Raw genomic sequence first — 20,321 nt, forward strand, 5'->3', positions numbered from 1 at the left:
AAGATTTATCTTGGGATAATTACCATATAAGCATTTAAAATTCAAACTTTGCTACTGAATTGTTACTTCCGATGTCATAAACAACGGCTTAGCCTTATCATGAATTAATTATCCTCCAATTTTCCAAGTTCTAGCTCATCACTTCTGTTATATAGAAAACCGTTAGGTGTTTTCTTTCCTTAGGTATTATAAACAAAAACAAATATTGATCTTAATAAATTTAACACTTTTTTGTGTTAAAGCGCTTACATTTATTTGAAATATATTAAAATTGTAATTTTTAATTATTGTATTTTTTAGCTTTTTTTTTCATTTTTTGTTTTTTTTTTTTATTTTTCTAAAATCTAAAGATAAATAAAAATAGTAAATATAAATTCTTGGTATTATAAACTCACGACTCACGACATAAATGCATTATGCATATTATGTATACGTTATAACTCGGCCCAACAATTCAAATTAATTCCAATTTGAGTTTTTTTTGAAAAATTCTTTGGTCGATCAAAAAAGTGAACCAAGGAATCTGAAGAAAAAACCCAAGAAGTGTGATAGACAAAGAAGAGAAAATTCAAAATTTACAATGCAGAGCGACTAGGTTAGGTTTTTTTTTTTGTTTAGTATAAAAATAGCGATATTTTTGGACAGAAATTATTAAACAAAAGTTAAAATTGCAAATAAAATCACCGAGAGCCTACGAGTTAAGTTCACGTGTGCAAACACAGATTCTTTTTTTAATATTGGAATAGCTTAACTAAAATAGGGGACGACTTTTTCTCGATTCTAGAGAAGTGCTTACGACCTCAACGAAGCCAAACGATGCTGCATCTCTTGCAACTCTTCTTCGTCGTCTTCGTCTTCTTCCACCGCGACGGGAGTTGGTTGGGCTTTTTCGATGGTTGCACCTTCTGGAGGTAAAGGTGCTTCGCCCAGTTTTCCTTCTGTGATCTCCCACAGAACTTTATCAACTTCCTTTTGTGCCTCCTCCTCTAGCTCCTCAGAATCTTCAAGGCTATCCATGGTCTCATCGAGCATTTCATCGATTATACCAGCCTTCATCATTTCTTTGGACATGTCCCGCATGATACCGGCTAATTCGGGATACCGAACGAGATTCTGCATTGCTTGCATGACTTCGGTAGACTTTTGCAATGAACCCGCCACACGAAGGGTAGCTAAAACATTCCAAATAAATTATATCAACAATTATTCTTGTCTTCGTGATCTTTTTTTTTTAATTCAAAATCAATCCTAAGTGGATTTCAGGTCTTTTTTATAAATTTGTTGCCTATCTTTTCTTCGACGTTTCGACTGTGTTTACAGTCTTCTTCAGGGCAAATTATTTTTAAGAGATTAAAATAAATTCTAATAAATGCTAAAAATCTAATATCTATACTTTCAGAGCATTCTGTCTTCTAATCTTTTAGAATTTAATCTTAAGAACTTCAAGCTTTTGTTTGATTTGGTTTTATTTTTTAGTTATAATTTTAAATATTTTAAAAATTAAAAAAAGACGTTTCAATCATCGAAATTTCAAAATAAGAAATTTTTTAATTATTTGATAAGAAATTCAAACTTTCTTATCAAATCTAGCCTACAGAATCAAATTGAACATAAACTCAACCTAAAATATTTATTTGGAAAAACTGACTATAAATATTGCTGAGCCCTTCACAATCTGTTCTTCTATTAACAGTATAGTCTGTATTTAATAAATGTAACATTTCTATAAACATTCTTTATTGTTAACATTCTGTATTGTTTTTCTATCTGTAAAATATCTACGTCAGTGAAATCTGGTCTATGTCCCTCATAAACATTTTAGTTTATAGACTATGTAAACTAAACTGAAAAGCAATACGAACATTTTCTTTATTTCTATTGGAAAGATGGGGAATATATGAAGCTATGAGAGCAATAGTGGCGTAAGCTATACAATTTAGTTTTGAGCTACGAGAGATTCAAGAAACAGGGTTTTTTAAAACAACACTTTTTTTAAAATGCCATCTAGTTTTGATATTTTTTAATTTAATTTTCAAATTTTAGTTTTTTTATGAATGAATATTTATATTTTTATCAATTCATTTAATAATTTAAAAAGAAGAAGAAGAAGAATGTAGTAAAACAATAATTCTTTTTAAATTAATCAGGCCTTTTCCTACCAAAAACTATCAGCAAAAATTTTTCGGGAGAAGGCATCCCAACTGAAAAGTTCCCCAAATTTCATTCTCTTTTCCCCGGAATTTTCGTTTACAGAAGACTTAAATAGTTCAATCAAATAAGGATTCAACTTTCAAACAAATGCTTAGACTTAAAGTTTTGTAAATACTTTTTTTTTAGACCTACTCCAAAAGTCTAGAAAAATCTATTGTCCGAAAGTCGCGTACAATCGGAAGGTGCAGGTTCATACAAAATGTTTTGGCGTATCTCAAAACGAATATCTTTGTTTTTTTTTAGCAGTATTATAATATATAAACAGTGTTTGGTTTAATTTTTAACACAATTCCACAAGTTTCTTGCTGACTATTCATAATCATATCGATGACAAGTTAGGTAGCATATCAACATCATTTTGATCACGTCATTTTACTATCATAGTCGGATAAGATGACATACCTGATAAGAGGATTTACCCTCGAAAAAAATTCCTTGCCAAAGATATAAATGCACAATTTTATTTTGTAAGAATAGCTTTATGTTCTGTATGTAGAGTTATATTAATACAGTCATGTATGAATACAAATTCGTGCTAGTTAATTATTTACACCACCCAAATAACAATTTCGCTTCTATAAAGCTTTACAGAAGCTATAGAAGCACCTGTAAAGCTTTACAGCAAAATTGTTTGTTGGGAACCGTTTTCAACCTCGGCGGGCAAGATGACATGGCATTAAATAAAGCAGTTGAAGGCTCTGTAACTTTTCAATTACATCAGCGAAACTAACGCTATCGAAAGTATTTTTACCAGAAAAACGTTGCACTTTTCTGTCATGTTGGCAAGGGTACTGAATTATACATATTTTATAAACAGAAACACAAATCTAAATCTAAAAGTCAATCTAAAAAAATAATGAACGTAGAGACGATTCTGAAACAATTTGTATAGGGATGTAGAACACTTTTTGAATTTGAATCAAATAAGATTTATGGACGCTGAAACACGGTACAGTAAAACCCGCTTAAGAGAAAACCCCGTTTTTCTGAAACACTTTTCTGATTTGAATGGGGTTCATTTAAGTGAAAAACCTGCTTAAGTGAAAGACGAACTGTGACATTTTGCCGTTTCTCTTAAGCGGGTTTTATTGTGCAAGAAAAGTCCTATGTATCAAATGTTTTACATGGGACGTAAGCAATACCGTCTTCACCATAAGGGCACGCGGGGCCCGTGCCCAGGGCTTGGAGCCCCCATTCTCAGGGGGCCCCGAAGGAACGACAATTTCTCTCACACATTTATTCGGGTTGGGTACGATTGACCGCATTTTAAAATCTCGTTTTTAAAATCTCGCATCTTAAAATCTCGCATTATGAAATCTCTTATATCGAAAACTCGCAATTACAAAATCTCGCTTAACGAAAGCTCGCAACCTTTAAATCTCGTAAACTAAAATCTCGCAATTTAAAATCTCGCATTGAAATAAAATATTTATTAATTCGCGCGCGCGAATTAATAAATATTTTATTTCAATGAGAAAAAGATAGAAAAGGTAAAAGTTTGTTATAAGCATATTAGACTTCTATTTCAGTTGTTCATAGTGTTCAAGATCAACTGGATTAAGGATTAAAAGGACTTAATTCAATCGAATTTGTCGACTTTTACAATGCGAGATTTTTGTGGTGCGAGATTTTGTTATAGCGAGAATTTTATGCAGAAGCGAGATTTTTTCTAAAAATGCGAAATTTTGGTTTGCGGGATTTTGAAAATGCGAGATTTTCTTATGTAAGATATTAAAAATGCGAAATTTTGTTTTGCGTGAAATTTTAAAAAATGCGAGATTTCGTTGTAAGAGATTTTAGTTTGCGATCAATCGTACCGCTCCCATTTATTCTCGGTCGGGTAGACCATCTACTAAAAAATGTTACTTTTTATATGGCAACCAAACAATCAAACGAAGTTTTTTCTCAATTCGTCGGCAAAAAATATCAATACTTTTCCGTTGGAAAACGTTTAAGAAAAAACTATTACCGGCTCGTCGACGGTGCATCAATTTTTTGGTTCAATAAAAAACGCCATAGCGTAACGGGTACAATGGTTGGCACCTTCAAGCATTATTACTTACTCTATAGCAGGGCAAGTATTGGTTTCGTGTTAAAAAAAATTGAGGTTTTAATCAAAACTAACGTTACACGATGATGGAGAAGACAAAAAAAGTGGGTCTCGCTATTCCGTCCGTACGTCTGTGCGTCCTACAGATGCGTTCTAAATTTCCACAACCTAAACGGGTTGACGGATTTTCTTCAAATTTGGTACAGATCGTTTTTAAGGAATCCCATACAAATATATCAAGTTATGGCTCGAAAACGGATCTAACAATTTTGTATTTATATTTTCAACTTTGCAGAAGTAATATTCAAAGCAATTGCAATAAAACTGCAGTTTTATTTTTTCTCAAAAAGGTAAAAAAAAACAAAAAAAAAAGAAAATTAATTTTTAACAAAATTTTTCCCTAAATGTCGGCTCTTCCCTAACATCAAAAAAATTTCTTTGATATTTATATAGATGCAGCTCTTAAAATCTAAAAGTAGGCCTACATAAAAGTGTTTTGAATTGTAAGAGCAAGTACGTGCGATCCAATCGTGAGTTTTATTTCACTTTGAATTACGAATTGCTCTCATTTCTCATATCGTATTAAAAGATTAGCACATAAAACTCATTAAATAGATTTTCAAAAATAAAAAACTTTTTTTATAATTCCAAAGGTAATTTTTATTAAAAGTTTTCTTAATTTTATTATCAGTATAAAACCTTTTTACATATATCAAAATTTTGATTGAAATCGTCTGTACCTAATCTATCAATCCGTTTGAGCTCTTTTTTTCCAATTTTTCAAACTGAAACTTACAACTAGGGCTGCCAGAAGTCCCGATTTTGGCGGGACAGTCCCGACTTTTCGACCCTGTCCCGATATCTGTTCCGATTTACAAAATGTCCCGATATTGTCCCGACAATCCGTTTTCATTCGAAATATTGTGGAAGAAAACAAAAGTGACTGGTATACGAAAACAAATGAATTACATTAGACATTTCCTTAAAGACTGTTTTCACTAGAGCTCAAATGAGATAATTTCGCAAATGAGGTTAGTTTAGATTTCAAATTCAATTTTTTTCTATAGAACATTTACAGCATGTTTTGCATTGCTTTCCCTTTTTTTATTACACGTGTGTAAGGTAAAATGATTGGTCCATTATTTTTCTGTTATGTATTAAAATTTTAAACATAAAAATCTTTTAGCTTCAATTTATTAACTCTCAATAATTTATTTAAAGTCATTTCATTTTCATTTCATTTCATTTCATTTATTTCGATTAGTATCTAATTTACAATGACGCATTAAGATAAGGATCTTTTGGAGCATCTATACCTATTTAACAATCAAAATTTCTTAACATTCTTAAAGTCCACATTAAAAATAAAAAAAAAAACTATCATATCTCATACAATTTTTAACACTTCCTCTTTTAAATTTAATGGAAATAGTTAGTTATTTTTATTTTTTATGGATGAAGACGTTGTTATTTTTCTTTAAGTTTAGTTTTCAAAAAATGGAATTTATACCAATAATTAGTTCATACTTTTGCATAAAATGTAAGAAATTAATTAAAATGCATTTTCTATTATTTTGTATTATTTTCTTTAATTTTTTATTTTACGGTCCCGATTTGTCCGGGCTTTTAACACCTTTTGTCCCGACATTAATAGAATTTTATCTGGCAGACCTACTTACAACGGATACATGGTATAATTATTGGCAGTACAAAAAGTACAATTATTGGCAATGACAACGATTGATGCCCCAATGCAAGTATTATTGGCACCACCCCTGCCAATAATAAAACCACTACTTTATATGGAACGAAATATTGACCGCCCTTTTTTAACAAACCATTGCTTTTTACCCAACCATTGTATTTATTTTACTTTCTAAAAGGGATCCAAATTCTAGTTAAAGTGTTATTTCTTCTAATTTAAAATTATGAACGTAGCGAAATTTTTTATCAGTTTCTATGAGGACATTAAAGAAAACTGGTAAACACAGTCGAAACAACGTCGATAGGCAAAAAATATATAAACAAGACCTCAAGCCTACTTAGGATTGATTGAATTTGAAATATCAACATTCTATTGAAAAATTCAAGGTAATCTCTTACCTAATTGAGTCTTCATTTGCAATTGCACGGAATTAAGGTGAGCCTTGCTGGTGTAGATTCTGTTGATGGCCTTGCGTGCGCCAACAATTTCCTTGGCCAATATTACACAGGTGTCACGGTCACCTTTGGTTGCGGCTTGTTTTAGAGCTCGTTTAACTTTTTCCTCTTCCCGTTGAATGCTGCGTATTTGTCGATCCAGTTGGTTGCCCTCTTTTCGGATTTTATGCGTCCATTCGTTGACCTAGAATGTTTCTTGTAGTTTTTTTTTTCATAGATGGGAGATACAAATTTTTGTTTACTTGTTCTTTAGGATCTTTTGATGCTGTTTTTCCAAATAAACCCATTTTTAGCAAATTTTTTAATAACAATTTTGCGATGTTTACAAAAAATGACTCATAAAAATGTATATGTTTGCAAAATGGGATGAGCAAAGTGAGAGATTTTTTGTTGTGTCAAAATGTAGTGACAGAAATGACATTTGGGTTGTCATGGCAAACTTTAGTTCTGTTTGATTACAAAATGTATGCAAACTGCGTTCGGGTGTTGAGAAAAACAAAAAGGAGGAATTTTCTTTGAATTTTATTAAAATAATCTTTTTTTTTTTCAAATTATATAAGTACCTAGTACGCAGCTGAAGAAAAACGAAATTTTCCATAAAAAAATAGCACAATGAAAAATTTCGTTTTCCTTTTCGTTTTTCAGTAAGCAGCTCTATCGAAAAATTGTAAAGTTTTTACGCATTTTGTCACTACTTTCTTTTTACTGTTTTATTTTTACTTTTAATTCATTTATTTCTTTAGCATTTTCGTTGTCGACTTTGGTAACTTGAACATTTTTCGCTTCAGCTGCGTATTTGCCTTAAGACCACTATCTGAACCGTTCTAAGGAAGCCTTTTATTTTCAACGGACATTAACGAACGTATGCCGTAGTTCGATCCCAGTATTTAAACAACTAGAAGCTGTTAAAAAAGTTTTAACTTCTATAAGCACTTAAATTCTGAAACAAGTTGTATACCCACAGTACACATAAAAAGGTAATATATTCCGAACTGACATTGGTCGCCAGATTGTCAGAACATGACACTTTGGCGACCAATGTCAGCTACCGAATTCTTAATTGTTTAAAATACCGACGAAAAACTCACAAAAACCGATAAACCACGCACACCACTAATTTTTAAACAATTATTTATCATTTTCCGCGATGAAACACGAAGAAAATTTGTTATTTTTTAATTTATAATATTTTTAAATGACATTTTATAAATTAAAACAAAAACAAATTTCCTGTTTACTGCGATTGAAATATAAAAATTAAAGGCCGACCTGACAGATTGGTGCCCATTTTTGACAAACAAATTTTGACAACGTTCGGAATATATTACCTTATTATGTGTACTGTGTTGTATACCTACAAGATCTTTGAAAAGTAGTACCTGCGAGATTTCAATTTACAGAAGCTGTTGTGTTACGGCCATATTATTCACTAGTTTCAAAAATACATCTGGATGTAAACAATGTCAAATGTCAAAAATAAATCCAATACCAGCCCTGTTCCATTGCCCAACTAGCACAACAGCTTCTGTAAATTGAAATCTCACATTATATACTTTTTATACAGCTTGTATTGAGCTTGCTTCAGAATTTAACTGCTTATAGAAGTTTGGACTTTTTTTAAAAACTTCTAATAAGTTGTTTAAATACTATTAAAGACTTAAACGAAGAAAGCTTGTTTTTCGGATAAGCCTGTTTAATGAATTTATAGAAGCTTTACAGAAATTACTAAGTTTTCTATTTGATTTTTGGTTTTCATATTAAATAATCTAGCTCGGACACTTTTTGGTTTTGACATTCAATAATTTAGCTCGGACATTTTTTTGCTTTTGAACCGATTAAGTTTTTGATTTCATTAATGAATACGCTAGGATGGCCGAGTGGGTAGAGTGGTGGACTACGACCAAGCAGATACGAAGTTCGATTCCTGGGTGTGGCAAAAAAATTATATACTTTTAAAATTATTATTAATAGATACACTAAAAACTAATGGAATGTTATATATAATATCAGATCAAAAGATAAAATTCATGATTTAAAACCAGTTAAAAAAGAATTCTTTTTTGTTTTTGTAGTTGTTTTTTTTTTTAATTTCGATAAGACATGTATCAAAGAGCTATACAAGCTCTTTCGAAGCTATCTGTCAAATCTCAAAGCTTCTTTAGAGCTTCGGTAAAGCTTCGTTTAAGATCCTTATAGAGGGTCAAACTTGTATAACGTTCTCCTTTTTCCATGCCCAACCACCTTACTAAAGTTTAAAAGAAGCTGAAATGTAGCTTTTGTAACACCTTAACCGAAGCTGAAATGTTAGTTGGGTGGAGGTGGTAGTTTACTCATGAGTAGATCTAGTACTACATATAACACATGATCTTCTAATAGAGGAGATACGAAAGTGTAGTTGTTGTAGTAGATTTCCACTCACGAGTAAACTACCATCTCCAATAGAACAGGGCTACCATAATATTCACTACTTAAATCCAATCTTAAATCCAATTTTTTAAATCCAATCTCGTTAAATCCAAACAAATTTAAACTGCTCTCTGGAGGTTTGTTTAACTTTATAAATCCAGATGTAAAATTAATTTTCACACACAGTATTCAGTTGTTTTTTGTGAAGGAAAAATAAAGATAAATGCAAATTATACAAAATTTATTGAATAAACATACCTATAATTTTTTTTGAGTGAATAATATGACCAAAAAATTAAATCCTTGGATTTATGAAATTCAGGGGTCGAATTACGGCACACGATTACGATCATACGTTAACGTTTTGACTATTTCTGTCTCTGTTTTATTATTTGAAAACGATAGGGACCCATATCAACCATTCGTTAACTAACGTATGCCGTAATTCGACTCCAGATTTAATGGATAGGATTTAAAATTAACTTAAATCCAAACTAAATCCAGAGTGAATAATATGGCCGTTAGTTATTCTTATGTAATTTTTCCAATCACTGCTCGATGTAAAAAAAGAAAAACGAAAATTAAAATTTTCATTTTTTAATGTACAATAGTTCACCCTATGTACACTAATGTTCATAAATTTAGCATTGTTCATTCAAAAAATTCATCCCCCTCATGACAGATGACACTGACAGTTTGCCATATCTCCATACCACACGCTTCTGTTGTGATGTAAAATAAAAAATTAAAAAAAAAAATTCCTATTTATATGGAGAAAAACTTTTTCCACATTATTTTATTTATAAATTTCTCGTGATATAATGTTAAATACAAAACGTGGAATAGGTTTAATATGTTCCGCCACACATCGTCTATCAATTTCAAAATTCTCTTTGCCGCGACAACCTTACATTCTATCAAAATGTGTCCATGTAACCGGCTATCATCAAGCTCGTGGCAAGAAACCTGGACCAAATAATGTTTCAGCATTATTTAAGCCAGTCTTGGTTCGTCCAACTGACGATGAGATAAATGTTGGAGCTGAACTTGTTGGGAAGCTAGACAAAACAGATTTATTAAATACACTTAATAAATTTACACAAAAACGAGAAATTAAACTTTTGTGTATTGAAAATGGATTAGATTGTGAGTCGAATTGGGGGCTCTTGGGATGAAGATTTATGTTGTTTTTATAGCTTATTTACAGCAACAGGCATTTGCCTCATTTAGACGATACTGCATTGAAGCAGAGAATCTCCCAGTGGATTTGCACATCACAATTAGTGACATTTTGCATGGAGCTGGTCATATTGATGATATATTTCCATATTTCTTGCGTCATGCTAAAACTATATTCCCACATCTTGATTGCATGGATGATTTGAAGAAGATATCGGATTTGAGAACGCCGGCTAATTGGTATCCGAGTGCTAGAGCGATTACTAGGAAAATCATTTTTCATGCGGGGCCAACTAATTCGGGAAAGACTTATCATGCAATGGAGAGATTCCTTACAGCTAAATCGGGAGTCTATTGTGGTCCGTTGAAATTATTGGCTACGGAAGTATTCAATAAATCAAATGAGAGAGTAAGTTTGATGCTCAGTTCATAGAAATCTTGATAAATATTGATTGATTTGCAGGGAACTCCATGTGATCTTGTGACTGGAGAGGAGAGGAAGTTTGGCATTAATGAAAACACACCCGCCGCACATGTAGCATGCACTGTGGAGATGACTTCTGTAACGACTCCATGTAAGCATTAAAACAATAAATTCTTATCTAATTTTGCTTCTCATCTGATTTAAATATTGGAAGAAAAATGATACGTTACGTAATGTGTAAGGTCCAGAATACAATCCAGCTTATTTGCATCTAGTGTAATAGAGTAGGATGTTTTTCCTCTTTGGAAGCGAGACTTCTTTATATTTTTCCCACTTTTTAAGGTTTACTTCTTATACGGACAAGCCATTTAGGAATCATATATTTTATCATTTATCTAGTCTTCTATCAAATTTCTCAGATGCATGAATTTCATACTGAAAATGCAAAAGAACACCTCTCAAAAACATAACAGAGGTGAGGGCAAACTTATTTACTATCTAGGCCAGCTTATTTATGAACATCTTTCAGAACTGAAGTAGATTATTTATGACATTTCCTTGCGCTCAACCTTTTTTCAATGTTGAAGTTATGAACCGTTCAGATTGCAAACCATAGAAATATATGAAGAGTACCTATAATAAATAACTGTTTGCTCGTTTGGAGATCTGCCATAAATAAACAGGCTTACAACTAGCTTATAATAATTTCCTTGCGCTCAACCTGGAGTATGGATATCCTTTGTACCAGTTTATGTGTGATGTAAAGGGTATCGCGGCTTCAAAAACTGGAAGCATTTTCACTATAACAATTTTAAAGGTTTAACATCAAAATAAAATCCACGACTTGTTAGCTAACCAAGTTTGCTATTTAATTTTTTGTATAAAAAAATTTAGAAACAAAAATGGCAAAATCGTGAGAGTCGTTTTTTTTTTACATAATTTTGTGTATGTTAATATTTTTGTCATCATAACATCATGTCTGATTGTTATTTCAAGATCGGTTCTTGTTCCGAATGCTTAACTTGCCATATAGGATCTATATACATCGCATGTTAAAATGCAGAACATAGCCTTGAATTGCTTGTTTTTTGTGGACGCCATTTAACCGGATAGAAAATCGTGTAGCATCTGTTAATGCATATATTTCACTTTAGGAAGTTGTTCTCAAATTTTTGGAAACAAGTGTAAATAAAAAAACAAAACAAAAGCTTCGTTTTCTTCTTTATTTGAGTTAACAATTCATATAGGGTAGTAAATAAAGTGAGGAACATCGTTTAATGTCGTTTTCTTTCACTCTATTAAGGAGTACTCTAAATTTTTACTCCTTTTTCTGGAGTGAAAGAACATAATGAGAGTAATTTTTTTTTATGTAATTGTGTGTGTGACAAGGCAAAAATGGATAATTTCTTTGAAAAAAATAGTGATAACAGGCCTAGGGAAAACATTTTATGAATTGAAAAAAAAATTAATATTAATAACATATGAAACATAATAAGCGTCGTTGATAAGTCTGCTTCTACACGAAGACGCAAGGCGCAGAAATCATCTTCAAATTTCCTTTTGATTTTCGTTTCGGTGCGTCACGCGCTTCTACATGTATTATTTTTTGAAGACGCAAATTTGACAGTAATTTTCTTTGGTTTTATTTTGATCTTGTTTTCGTATGACAACTTCTACAGGAAGACGTAGACGCACGAGATGCACATAAGAACAAGGGAGAGAGAAAGATCGATTTCTCCTTTGCTCTTATGTGCATCTTGTCTGTCTACGTCTTCGTGTAGAAGCAGACGCAATTAAAAAAAAAAAAACACCAAAATATACAAAAACAACAACTCCAGTGGGGTCTTTGTGCAACGAAAACTTTTTAATAAATTAAAAACGTTACTATACACGCAAATAATACACAACCGACGAAGAAGATTCCGCAACCGTTGAAATAAAATAAAGCAGAACAGCAAAAAAAAAAAAGAACAAGATCAAAGGGAAACGTCAAAAAGAGTCACAAAATTTTTTACCGGAGACTCACGGTAGAAAATCTTGCTTCCCTTTTTTTAGAACTTTATTTCTCCCTTGCTCTTATGTGCGTCTCGCGCTTTGCGTCTTCGTGTAGAAGCGGACTTGGTTTTACTTTTGGTATATTTTTCATTATGCTTCTGATCGGTTTTTTCAGCCTAATTGACACACACCCTTAGTTTGATTTTATAATTGTAAAATAAAAATATCCCATCAACGCAGACAAAAATGGGATTTTTTTGTTATATGGCACAGGATATTTTTTTATTGATGAAGAACACTGGCTGAAAATTTTTTTTACTCGGTTTTCAATTTCATTTTGAAAAAAGTGAAGAATTAACGAAAAAATGGAAGAAATATAACTGGCGGAGTATAATACAGTAGCAAATAAATTCATAATGGTTGTTTTTGTTAATAACAAAAGAGTTTGAAAGAAAAACTTTTCGCATTTTTTAATTTTCAAACAAAATTTAAAAATGTCAAACTTCAAATTCATAAGTGTGTGTGCAAATCGGTGTAAATCTGACTAAAAATGTGGAGTAAATCCGGGGTACTCCGTAGTACTAATGTCGTTTTCTTTCACTCTATTAAGGAGTACTCTAAATTTTTACTCCTTTTTCTGGAGTGAAAGAACATAATGGGAGTAATTTTATTTTATTTAATTGTGTGTGTGACAAGGCAAAAATGGATAATTTCCTTGAAAAAAATAGTGATAACCGGCCTAGGGAAAAATTTGTAAAAACTAAAAAAAATTCGCAGTGGTTAATATTTTTTCTACTTCCAAGGGGGCTATTACTTCATGCAAATGCTTTATGGTATATTTTGATTTCGAATATTAGGGTTTTTCATGAAACTCCTCCCATACTCGCACATACAAAACTATCTGAAAAGTAAAGTATTTTTTAGAAGACGCCAATTTGACAGCTATTTTCTTTCTTATTTTGTTCTTGTTTTCGTATGTATCTTTATTAAAAAAAAGCACCAAAATATACAAAGAAACAACTCCAGTGGGGTCTATGCGCAACGAAAACATTTGAATAAATTAAAAAAGTTACTATACACGCAAATAATACACAACCGACGAAGCAGACTCTGCGACTGACGAAATTAAATAAAGCAAAACAGCAAAAAAAAAAGAACAAGATCAAAGAGAAACGTCGAAAAGAGTCAAAAAAATTTTTACCGGAGACTCGCGATAGAAATTCTTCCTTCCCTTTTTTGGAATTTTCTTTCTCACTTGCTCTTACATATATGCGTCTCGCGCTTTGCGTCTTCGTGTAGAAGCGAACTTAGTTTTACTTTTGGTATACTTTTCATTATGCTTCTGATCGGTTTTTTCAGTCTAATTGACACACACCCTTAGTTTGATTTTATAATTGTAAAATAAAAATATCCCATCAACGCAGAAAAAAAATGGGATTTTTTTGTTATATGGCACAGGATTTTTTTTTTATTGATGAAGAACACTGGCTGAAATTTTTTTTTTATTCGGTTTTCAATTTCATTTTGGAAAAAGTGAAGAATTAACGAAAAAATGGAAGAAATATATATGGCTGAATATAATAAAATAGAAAATATATTCATAATGGTTGTTTCTGTTAATAACAAAAGAGTTTGAAAGAAAAATTTTTCGCATTTTTCATTTTTCAAACAAAATTTTAAAATGTCAAACTTCAAATTCATAAGTGTGTGTGCAAATCGGTGTAAATCTGACTAAAAATGTGGAGTAAATCCGGGGTACTCCGTAGTACTAAAATTACTCCAGAGTAATTTTTTTTTTACACTTTTGTGGCGTCAAAGAACACAAAACCTTCAAAAGTGCAAAAATAAGTACTAAAAGGGTACTCTCATTGGAGTGAAAGAAAACGACATAAAATTACTCCGGAGTAATTTTTTTTTTACACTTTTGTGGCTTCAAAGAACACAAAACCTTCAAAAGTGCAAAAATAAGTACTAAAAGGGTACTCTCATTGGAGTGAAAGAAAACGACATAAGTGGTAGAACCAATTTTCTCACAATTTGACTTCAAAATAAAATATTCAAAAAATTTACTTGAACAGAACGGCAACAACCAGCCAGACGTTTATTCTCTTATGAAAAATTAAAATCAAGTAAATTTAATAAGATTTTTTGAAAAACTGGGGTCTGTTTCATTGCTTACATCAACTACATCAGCTGTGAAATAGGCTCTGGTCGCCTAATTTTGAAAAATATTTATTTAAAAAAAATGACCTGTCTTATATGTAAATTGGTTCCTCATTTTAGAGAAAGGAAAGGTGTGTGCTCTGTCGTATTGACCAACCATTTTTTCAGGGCACTTATTACGAGAAAAAAATATTGTTTTATAAAAAATGGAAGGCATACCTAAGTGCAAAACTTAGAAGAAAAAACATTGTTTATCGCATAGACATTCTGCTGGCCACATGAATTCAAGTTCTAAATTCTGAGAGGTTCCAATTAGTCAGAACGAAATGTCACCTAACTTTTTATGACTTTTGACCATTAAAAGGCTCCAAAAATTCAAAACTTAAGTTCATGTGGTCTGAGTTGAATCTGACCAAAATATTATGACGAAAACGAATTTAAATCGATACCTTAATGCAAGTCGGAAGAATTAACGAGTATCGTTAAACTAAAACCACGATTTTTTTGGCAAACAAGGGTGATACTTTACGGCTACTGACTCAAATTCTCATCGTTTACCACTCCTTTCACATCATTTAAAATAAGTCTGACTAAGATATGGTTCAGAGAAATAAGCCAGTAGGAAAAATATACGATTCCCTGTAAAAAAGTGAACTGTCTTTAAAGTAGCCCAGGGAAATTAGTAATTTAAATCGCATTTTTCGCGGGACAAAATTTTTTTCATGGAATGTGTTCGGGTGGTTGTCCTTATCATAAAAGTCAATTTGTTGGGAAAATTGGAGGTTGGGAACAGCCGCCATCTTGGAAAAGAGATTGGTAGCGTTTTTATTGAATAGCTCCATTGTTATTCATTTTAACAGAAAATGACAAAGGTAGGACTTATTAACAATAAAATTATCTAAACAATGATATACAAAACAATTCCGTGAGTTGATTAAATAAAATTTTATAGTTAGTCAAAGTGCGGGTTTGTATCGCAAGGTTGGGACAAAATGACATTTTTTCATATATCTGACGAACTTTTGATTTGTTTGGATAATTCTTCAAGAATGAATTATAGTACTTATAATTACCTATAAAATGAGCCCACAATCGTTATTGTAACCATCGTATTGTAGAAGTAATCTAACTCCGAAACTCTCCATGTACTAGTCAAAAGTGAGAAAAAAGCTAGTTTTTTGCTAGTAGGCCGAGAAAATTTTGGGAGTAGAGGTATAACCAAAATATAAGTACGCAGTTTTGCTGCCATACTCGTGTTAATGTCGATTTCAAAGGTCTGACAACTCTAATTTTGGGCTTTATACGGTTTTTGGGGGGTTAAATAACTTAAATTTTCCAGTTAACGTGAATGGGCTAAATTTGTACTATTTGAAATTATAAATATACAAGCTGATGCTCTATTATTTTTCCTAAATCTGGACACCTTAATCTCGGCTATGGGGTTAATAGAACTCACGATATAAGCTTTTTTAACTAACCATATCAGGCTTTTCAATTCAAATAAACAAACAAAAATCGAAACAAAAAAGCCTCTAAAACATAATCGTATAAACGGCTTATATCTTGAGTTCTATTGGTCACATCCTCAAGATTGGGGTGTCTAGATTTAGGAAAAATAATAGGGAATCAGCTTGTATATTTATAATTTCAAATAGTATAAATTTAGCCCATTCACGTTAACTGGAAAACTTACGTTATTAAACCCCCCAAAAACCGTATAAAGCCCAAAATTAGAGTTGTCAGACCTTTGAAATCGACATTAACACGAGTATGGCAGCAAAACTGCGTACTTATATTTTGGTTATACCTCTACTCCCAAAATTTTCTCGGCCTACTAGCAAAAAACTAGCTTTTTTCTCACTTTTGACTAGTACATGGAGAGTTTCGGAGTTAGATTACTTCTACAATACGATGGTTACAATAACGATTGTGGGCTCATTTTATAGGTAATTATAAGTACTATAATTCATTCTTGAAGAATTATCCAAACAAATCAAAAGTTCGTCAGATATATGAAAAAATGTCATTTTGTCCCAACCTTGCGATACAAACCCGCACTTTGACTAACTATAAAATTTTATTTAATCAACTCACGGAATTGTTTTGTATATCATTGTTTAGATAATTTTATTGTTAATAAGTCCTACCTTTGTCATTTTCTGTTAAAATGAATAACAATGGAGCTATTCAATAAAAACGCTACCAATCTCTTTTCCAAGATGGCGGCTGTTCCCAACCTCCAATTTTCCCAACAAATTGACTTTTATGATAAGGACAACCACCCGAACACATTCCATGAAAAAAATTTTGTCCCGCGAAAAATGCGATTTCATGCCCATATTTTGACTAATTGCCCTGAGCTAAAGTTCAATCGATTAAATCGATGTTCACATAGTTTTGCAACTTACTTATTAGGTTTTTCATAGTCCAGTGTAGATCTTTACCTCAGCAACAAGTTAAGTCAATTGTTATCTGTCTTCAATTGCGGATATAGTTGGTTGAGTTTGTCTTGAGGCTGGTGCGTCAATGTTTATTTGCTTAACGTGTCCCAGCTAACTTAAGAGATGTCACTTATTCCTCTATATACATTCACATCCTGGAAAATGCATGCTAACAGCATGGTTGTTGTATACGGTCTTCATCAAAACGATTGCACAACACAGACTTTGACTTTAATGAATTATGGCACATTAGGAGTAAGTTAAGTGGGTTGTTCGGTTTTATATAATTTTTTGTTTTTTGCAAATAACCTTGAAAATAGCTACAATATATTAGCACCCCATATTAGGCATGTATTAAATTCCAAATTAAAATGACCAAATATAAAGTTCTTAATAGAAATAAAATGGTTTATAATTTAAACAATCTCTGCAGCGTATGTGGAATATTTTTTTTTCTATTCAAAAAACTTAAACGGTCAATATACAAATTTTATAGCTGATAAATAACGAAAACACGTTGACTTTTGTTGACCATTCACTGACCTAAGCAGTTATATGGCTGATTGTTCTTTCTTGCTTACAAATTACATATACACACATCTATGGTTAATAAATTGCTACTCACTAGATCTTGCCTCTAGGGTCGTCGTGCAACAAATGTGTACAGTTGATCATTCGATATTTTTAATTTAGCTATGGGAAATCTCTTCTTTGCTTTAAACCTGTTACGGATTTTGTATGCACCTAAACAAAATAATTAGCGCATTTTTTTTTTTGTTTAAATTAAACTCTAACTTTGTAAATCAATTCGATCTTCCTAATTCTTCCCAATCCTAAGAATCCTAAGTAAGAACAATTTTCGCTGAGATCTACATCTATCGAGTAAGCATTGTAACCAGTGCCCCTGTTCTGTAACTTTATCACTGGCGATAAACGTTTTTCAACGTCTCTCAAATCCATTTTCTTCCGTAAATAAAGCAAAATTTCTTTCAAATTCAGAATTTATGAATTAAGAAATTATGATCTGGAACAAAATTTCTTTTATTTTGATAAGATTAAATGGATTTTAAAGTCATTCAAATATTTTATCGCCAGTGATAAAAGTTACAGAACATGGACCCAGTTAAAGTTTCTGTAAAAAATTAATAAGTTATAATAATAATAATAATTATTGATTTCCTCTTGATTTTACCCACACTTTTAGGCTTATTTTCATCACGCACTCTGGCCGTGCGTCTATCGTCAAATACCTTAATAGTGGCAATATGAATTACATGTTCCAGGTGTTTTGAACGATAAACACGTTGCTTCTTGACCTAGGCTTGAATCAGTAAATGTATTCAAAACTTCAAAATAATCGCAATTTACCAAAAAATAATGTGCTTAACATCCAGTCGCATTCGGCTCTTGTCCACGATCATGAAACCCTACCAACCCTTGTTTTTCATTTTTTTTCCAAATGTTTAATTTTTTGTATTCTTTCAGATGAAGTTGCTGTCATCGATGAAATCCAGCTGCTCAAAGATCCCCAAAGAGGTTGGGCATGGACGAGAGCGTTTCTTGGTTTGATTGCTGACGAGGTACATGTTTGTGGTGAAGCTGGTTCACTTGAACTTTTGCAAAAAATTTGCGAAACAACTCACGAAACAGTTGAAGTTAACACATACAATCGTCTGACTGAACTAACCATCGAAGATTCAGCCTTAGTAACACTTGACAATGTCCAACCAGGAGATTGTATAGTTTGTTTTAATAAGAACGACATCTACTCTGTTTCCAGAGAGATCGAAGCGAGGTGACTATCAATGGTTTATTTAGATTTATTTTATTCTAAGAGAACTCTTTTCAGAGGGAAGGAAGTGGCTGTGATTTATGGAGGACTCCCTCCAGGAACCAAACTCGCTCAAGCAGCTAAATTTAATGATCCTGAAAATAGTTGCAAAGTCATGGTTGCAACAGATGCTATTGGAATGGGATTGAATCTAAGCATTCGTCGAATAATTTTCTATTCAATTATAAAACCAACAATGAATGAAAAAGGCGAGCGAGAAATAGATACAATTTCTGTGTCACAAGCTTTACAAATTGCTGGACGAGCTGGTCGATTTAAAACTCAATGGGAACATGGATATGTGACCACATACAAAGCAGAAGATTTGCCAACATTGAAAAATATCTTAACACAAAGTCCAGATCCGCTTAAAAAAGCTGGACTTCATCCAACTGCAGATCAAATTGAATTGTATGCTTATCATTTGCCAAATTCGACTTTGAGTAATTTGATGGTAATTTTTTTGGGGATAAAGTGATTTCAAATAAAAAAATCTTCTCATTTTCAGGACATCTTTGTGACTCTTTGCACTGTCGATGATTCCTTGTACTTTATGTGCAATACTGAAGACTTTAAATTCTTAGCTGAAATGATTCAGCATGTACCTCTGCCGCTGAGGGCTCGTTATGTCTTTTGCTGTGCTCCAATTAACAAAAAGATGGCTTTCGTTTGTTCGATGTTCCTTAAGGTAGATAATTCCTGTAATTACTAGCTTATAATAGCTTTTATAAACCTTGATTTGCAGATTGCCAGACAGTACAGTAAAAGTGAACCAATCTCATATGAATTTATCGCTCATCACTGTGGCTGGCCACTAGGCTTGCCAAGAACAATCTTAGATCTAGTCCATTTAGAGTCAGTCTTTGACGTCATGGATCTGTATCTCTGGTTGAGGTAAGAGCTCTCATTTGACTTCCATAATTTACTTGTATTAACAGAAAATCTGTCTCCCCTCAGCTATCGTTTCACTGATATGTTCCCAGATGCAGCTCAAGTCCGAGTATCACAAAAGGAACTCGATGAGATTATTCAACAGGGCGTGTTCCAAATTACTCGTCTGCTCAAAAACACAGAAGCCAGTCAACAAGCTGGTGATAATGAGCCATCATATCCAGTTAGAAGATCGACCTCTACCAAAGGTAAGACTCTCCGATTCTTGGAAAGCTTAAGTGTTAAATATTTATCTCATTTTGTAGAACCTCGTATACCAGCCAGTGCTAGAGGTAGACTGACTGAACGCTTGCTAGCTCAAGGCCTCCTAACTCCTGGCATGCTGAGTGAGTTGCGCAAAGAATGGGGCCAACAACAACAACATAGAGACAGAGGTCATAGTCCTTCAGATAGTGAAGATGATGATGATTCGCCAAGAAAACCTAGGAGAAAGCGGAAAAAGTAGAAAACTCCCAAAACACGAAAACAATAAAATTGTTGAACAAAAAATAACTATAAATACCACTAGAA

At 32.4% G+C, this 20,321-nt stretch overlaps 2 protein-coding genes across 2 annotated transcripts; one reads left to right on the top strand and one right to left on the bottom strand.

Annotated features, from left to right (window-relative positions):
- Positions 1–211: 211 nt before the first annotated feature.
- LOC129916091 (charged multivesicular body protein 3) lies at positions 212–6,821 on the bottom strand. The gene is made up of 3 exons (XM_055995873.1): positions 6,664–6,821; positions 6,365–6,605; positions 212–1,172 (listed from the first exon to the last, which is right to left on the bottom strand). The coding sequence occupies exons 1-3, from the start codon at positions 6,706–6,708 to the stop codon at positions 793–795; spliced, it is 666 nt and encodes a 221-aa protein (XP_055851848.1). The 5' UTR covers positions 6,709–6,821; the 3' UTR covers positions 212–792.
- A 2,702-nt stretch (positions 6,822–9,523) lies between these two features.
- On the top strand, positions 9,524–20,321 carry LOC129916810 (ATP-dependent RNA helicase SUV3 homolog, mitochondrial). The gene is made up of 9 exons (XM_055996965.1): positions 9,524–9,973; positions 10,024–10,415; positions 10,470–10,581; positions 18,515–18,824; positions 18,879–19,314; positions 19,369–19,548; positions 19,606–19,754; positions 19,818–19,999; positions 20,057–20,321. The coding sequence occupies exons 1-9, from the start codon at positions 9,649–9,651 to the stop codon at positions 20,254–20,256; spliced, it is 2,286 nt and encodes a 761-aa protein (XP_055852940.1). The 5' UTR covers positions 9,524–9,648; the 3' UTR covers positions 20,257–20,321.

Source organism: Episyrphus balteatus, chromosome 3 (assembly GCF_945859705.1).
Source record: "Episyrphus balteatus chromosome 3, idEpiBalt1.1, whole genome shotgun sequence".
NCBI classification, from domain to species: domain Eukaryota; kingdom Metazoa; phylum Arthropoda; class Insecta; order Diptera; family Syrphidae; genus Episyrphus; species Episyrphus balteatus.

What these genes read in the sequence shown, in the direction of transcription:
- LOC129916091 (XM_055995873.1), bottom strand. Translation starts at nt 6,708, where the DNA reads ATGGGTTTATTTGGAAAAACAGCATCAAAAGATCCTAAAGAACAA. An exon ending in CAAAAGATCCTAAAGAACAA is followed by an intron (nt 6,606 to 6,663) that starts GTAAACAAAAAT and finishes GAAACATTCTAG; the next exon opens with GTCAACGAATGGACGCATAA. An exon ending in GCAAATGAAGACTCAATTAG is followed by an intron (nt 1,173 to 6,364) that starts GTAAGAGATTAC and finishes GGAATGTTTTAG; the next exon opens with CTACCCTTCGTGTGGCGGGT.
- LOC129916810 (XM_055996965.1), top strand. Translation starts at nt 9,649, where the DNA reads ATGTTAAATACAAAACGTGGAATAGGTTTAATATGTTCCGCCACACAT. An exon ending in TATTGAAAATGGATTAGATT is followed by an intron (nt 9,974 to 10,023) that starts GTGAGTCGAATT and finishes TTGTTTTTATAG; the next exon opens with CTTATTTACAGCAACAGGCA. An exon ending in AAGATCGACCTCTACCAAAG is followed by an intron (nt 20,000 to 20,056) that starts GTAAGACTCTCC and finishes CTCATTTTGTAG; the next exon opens with AACCTCGTATACCAGCCAGT.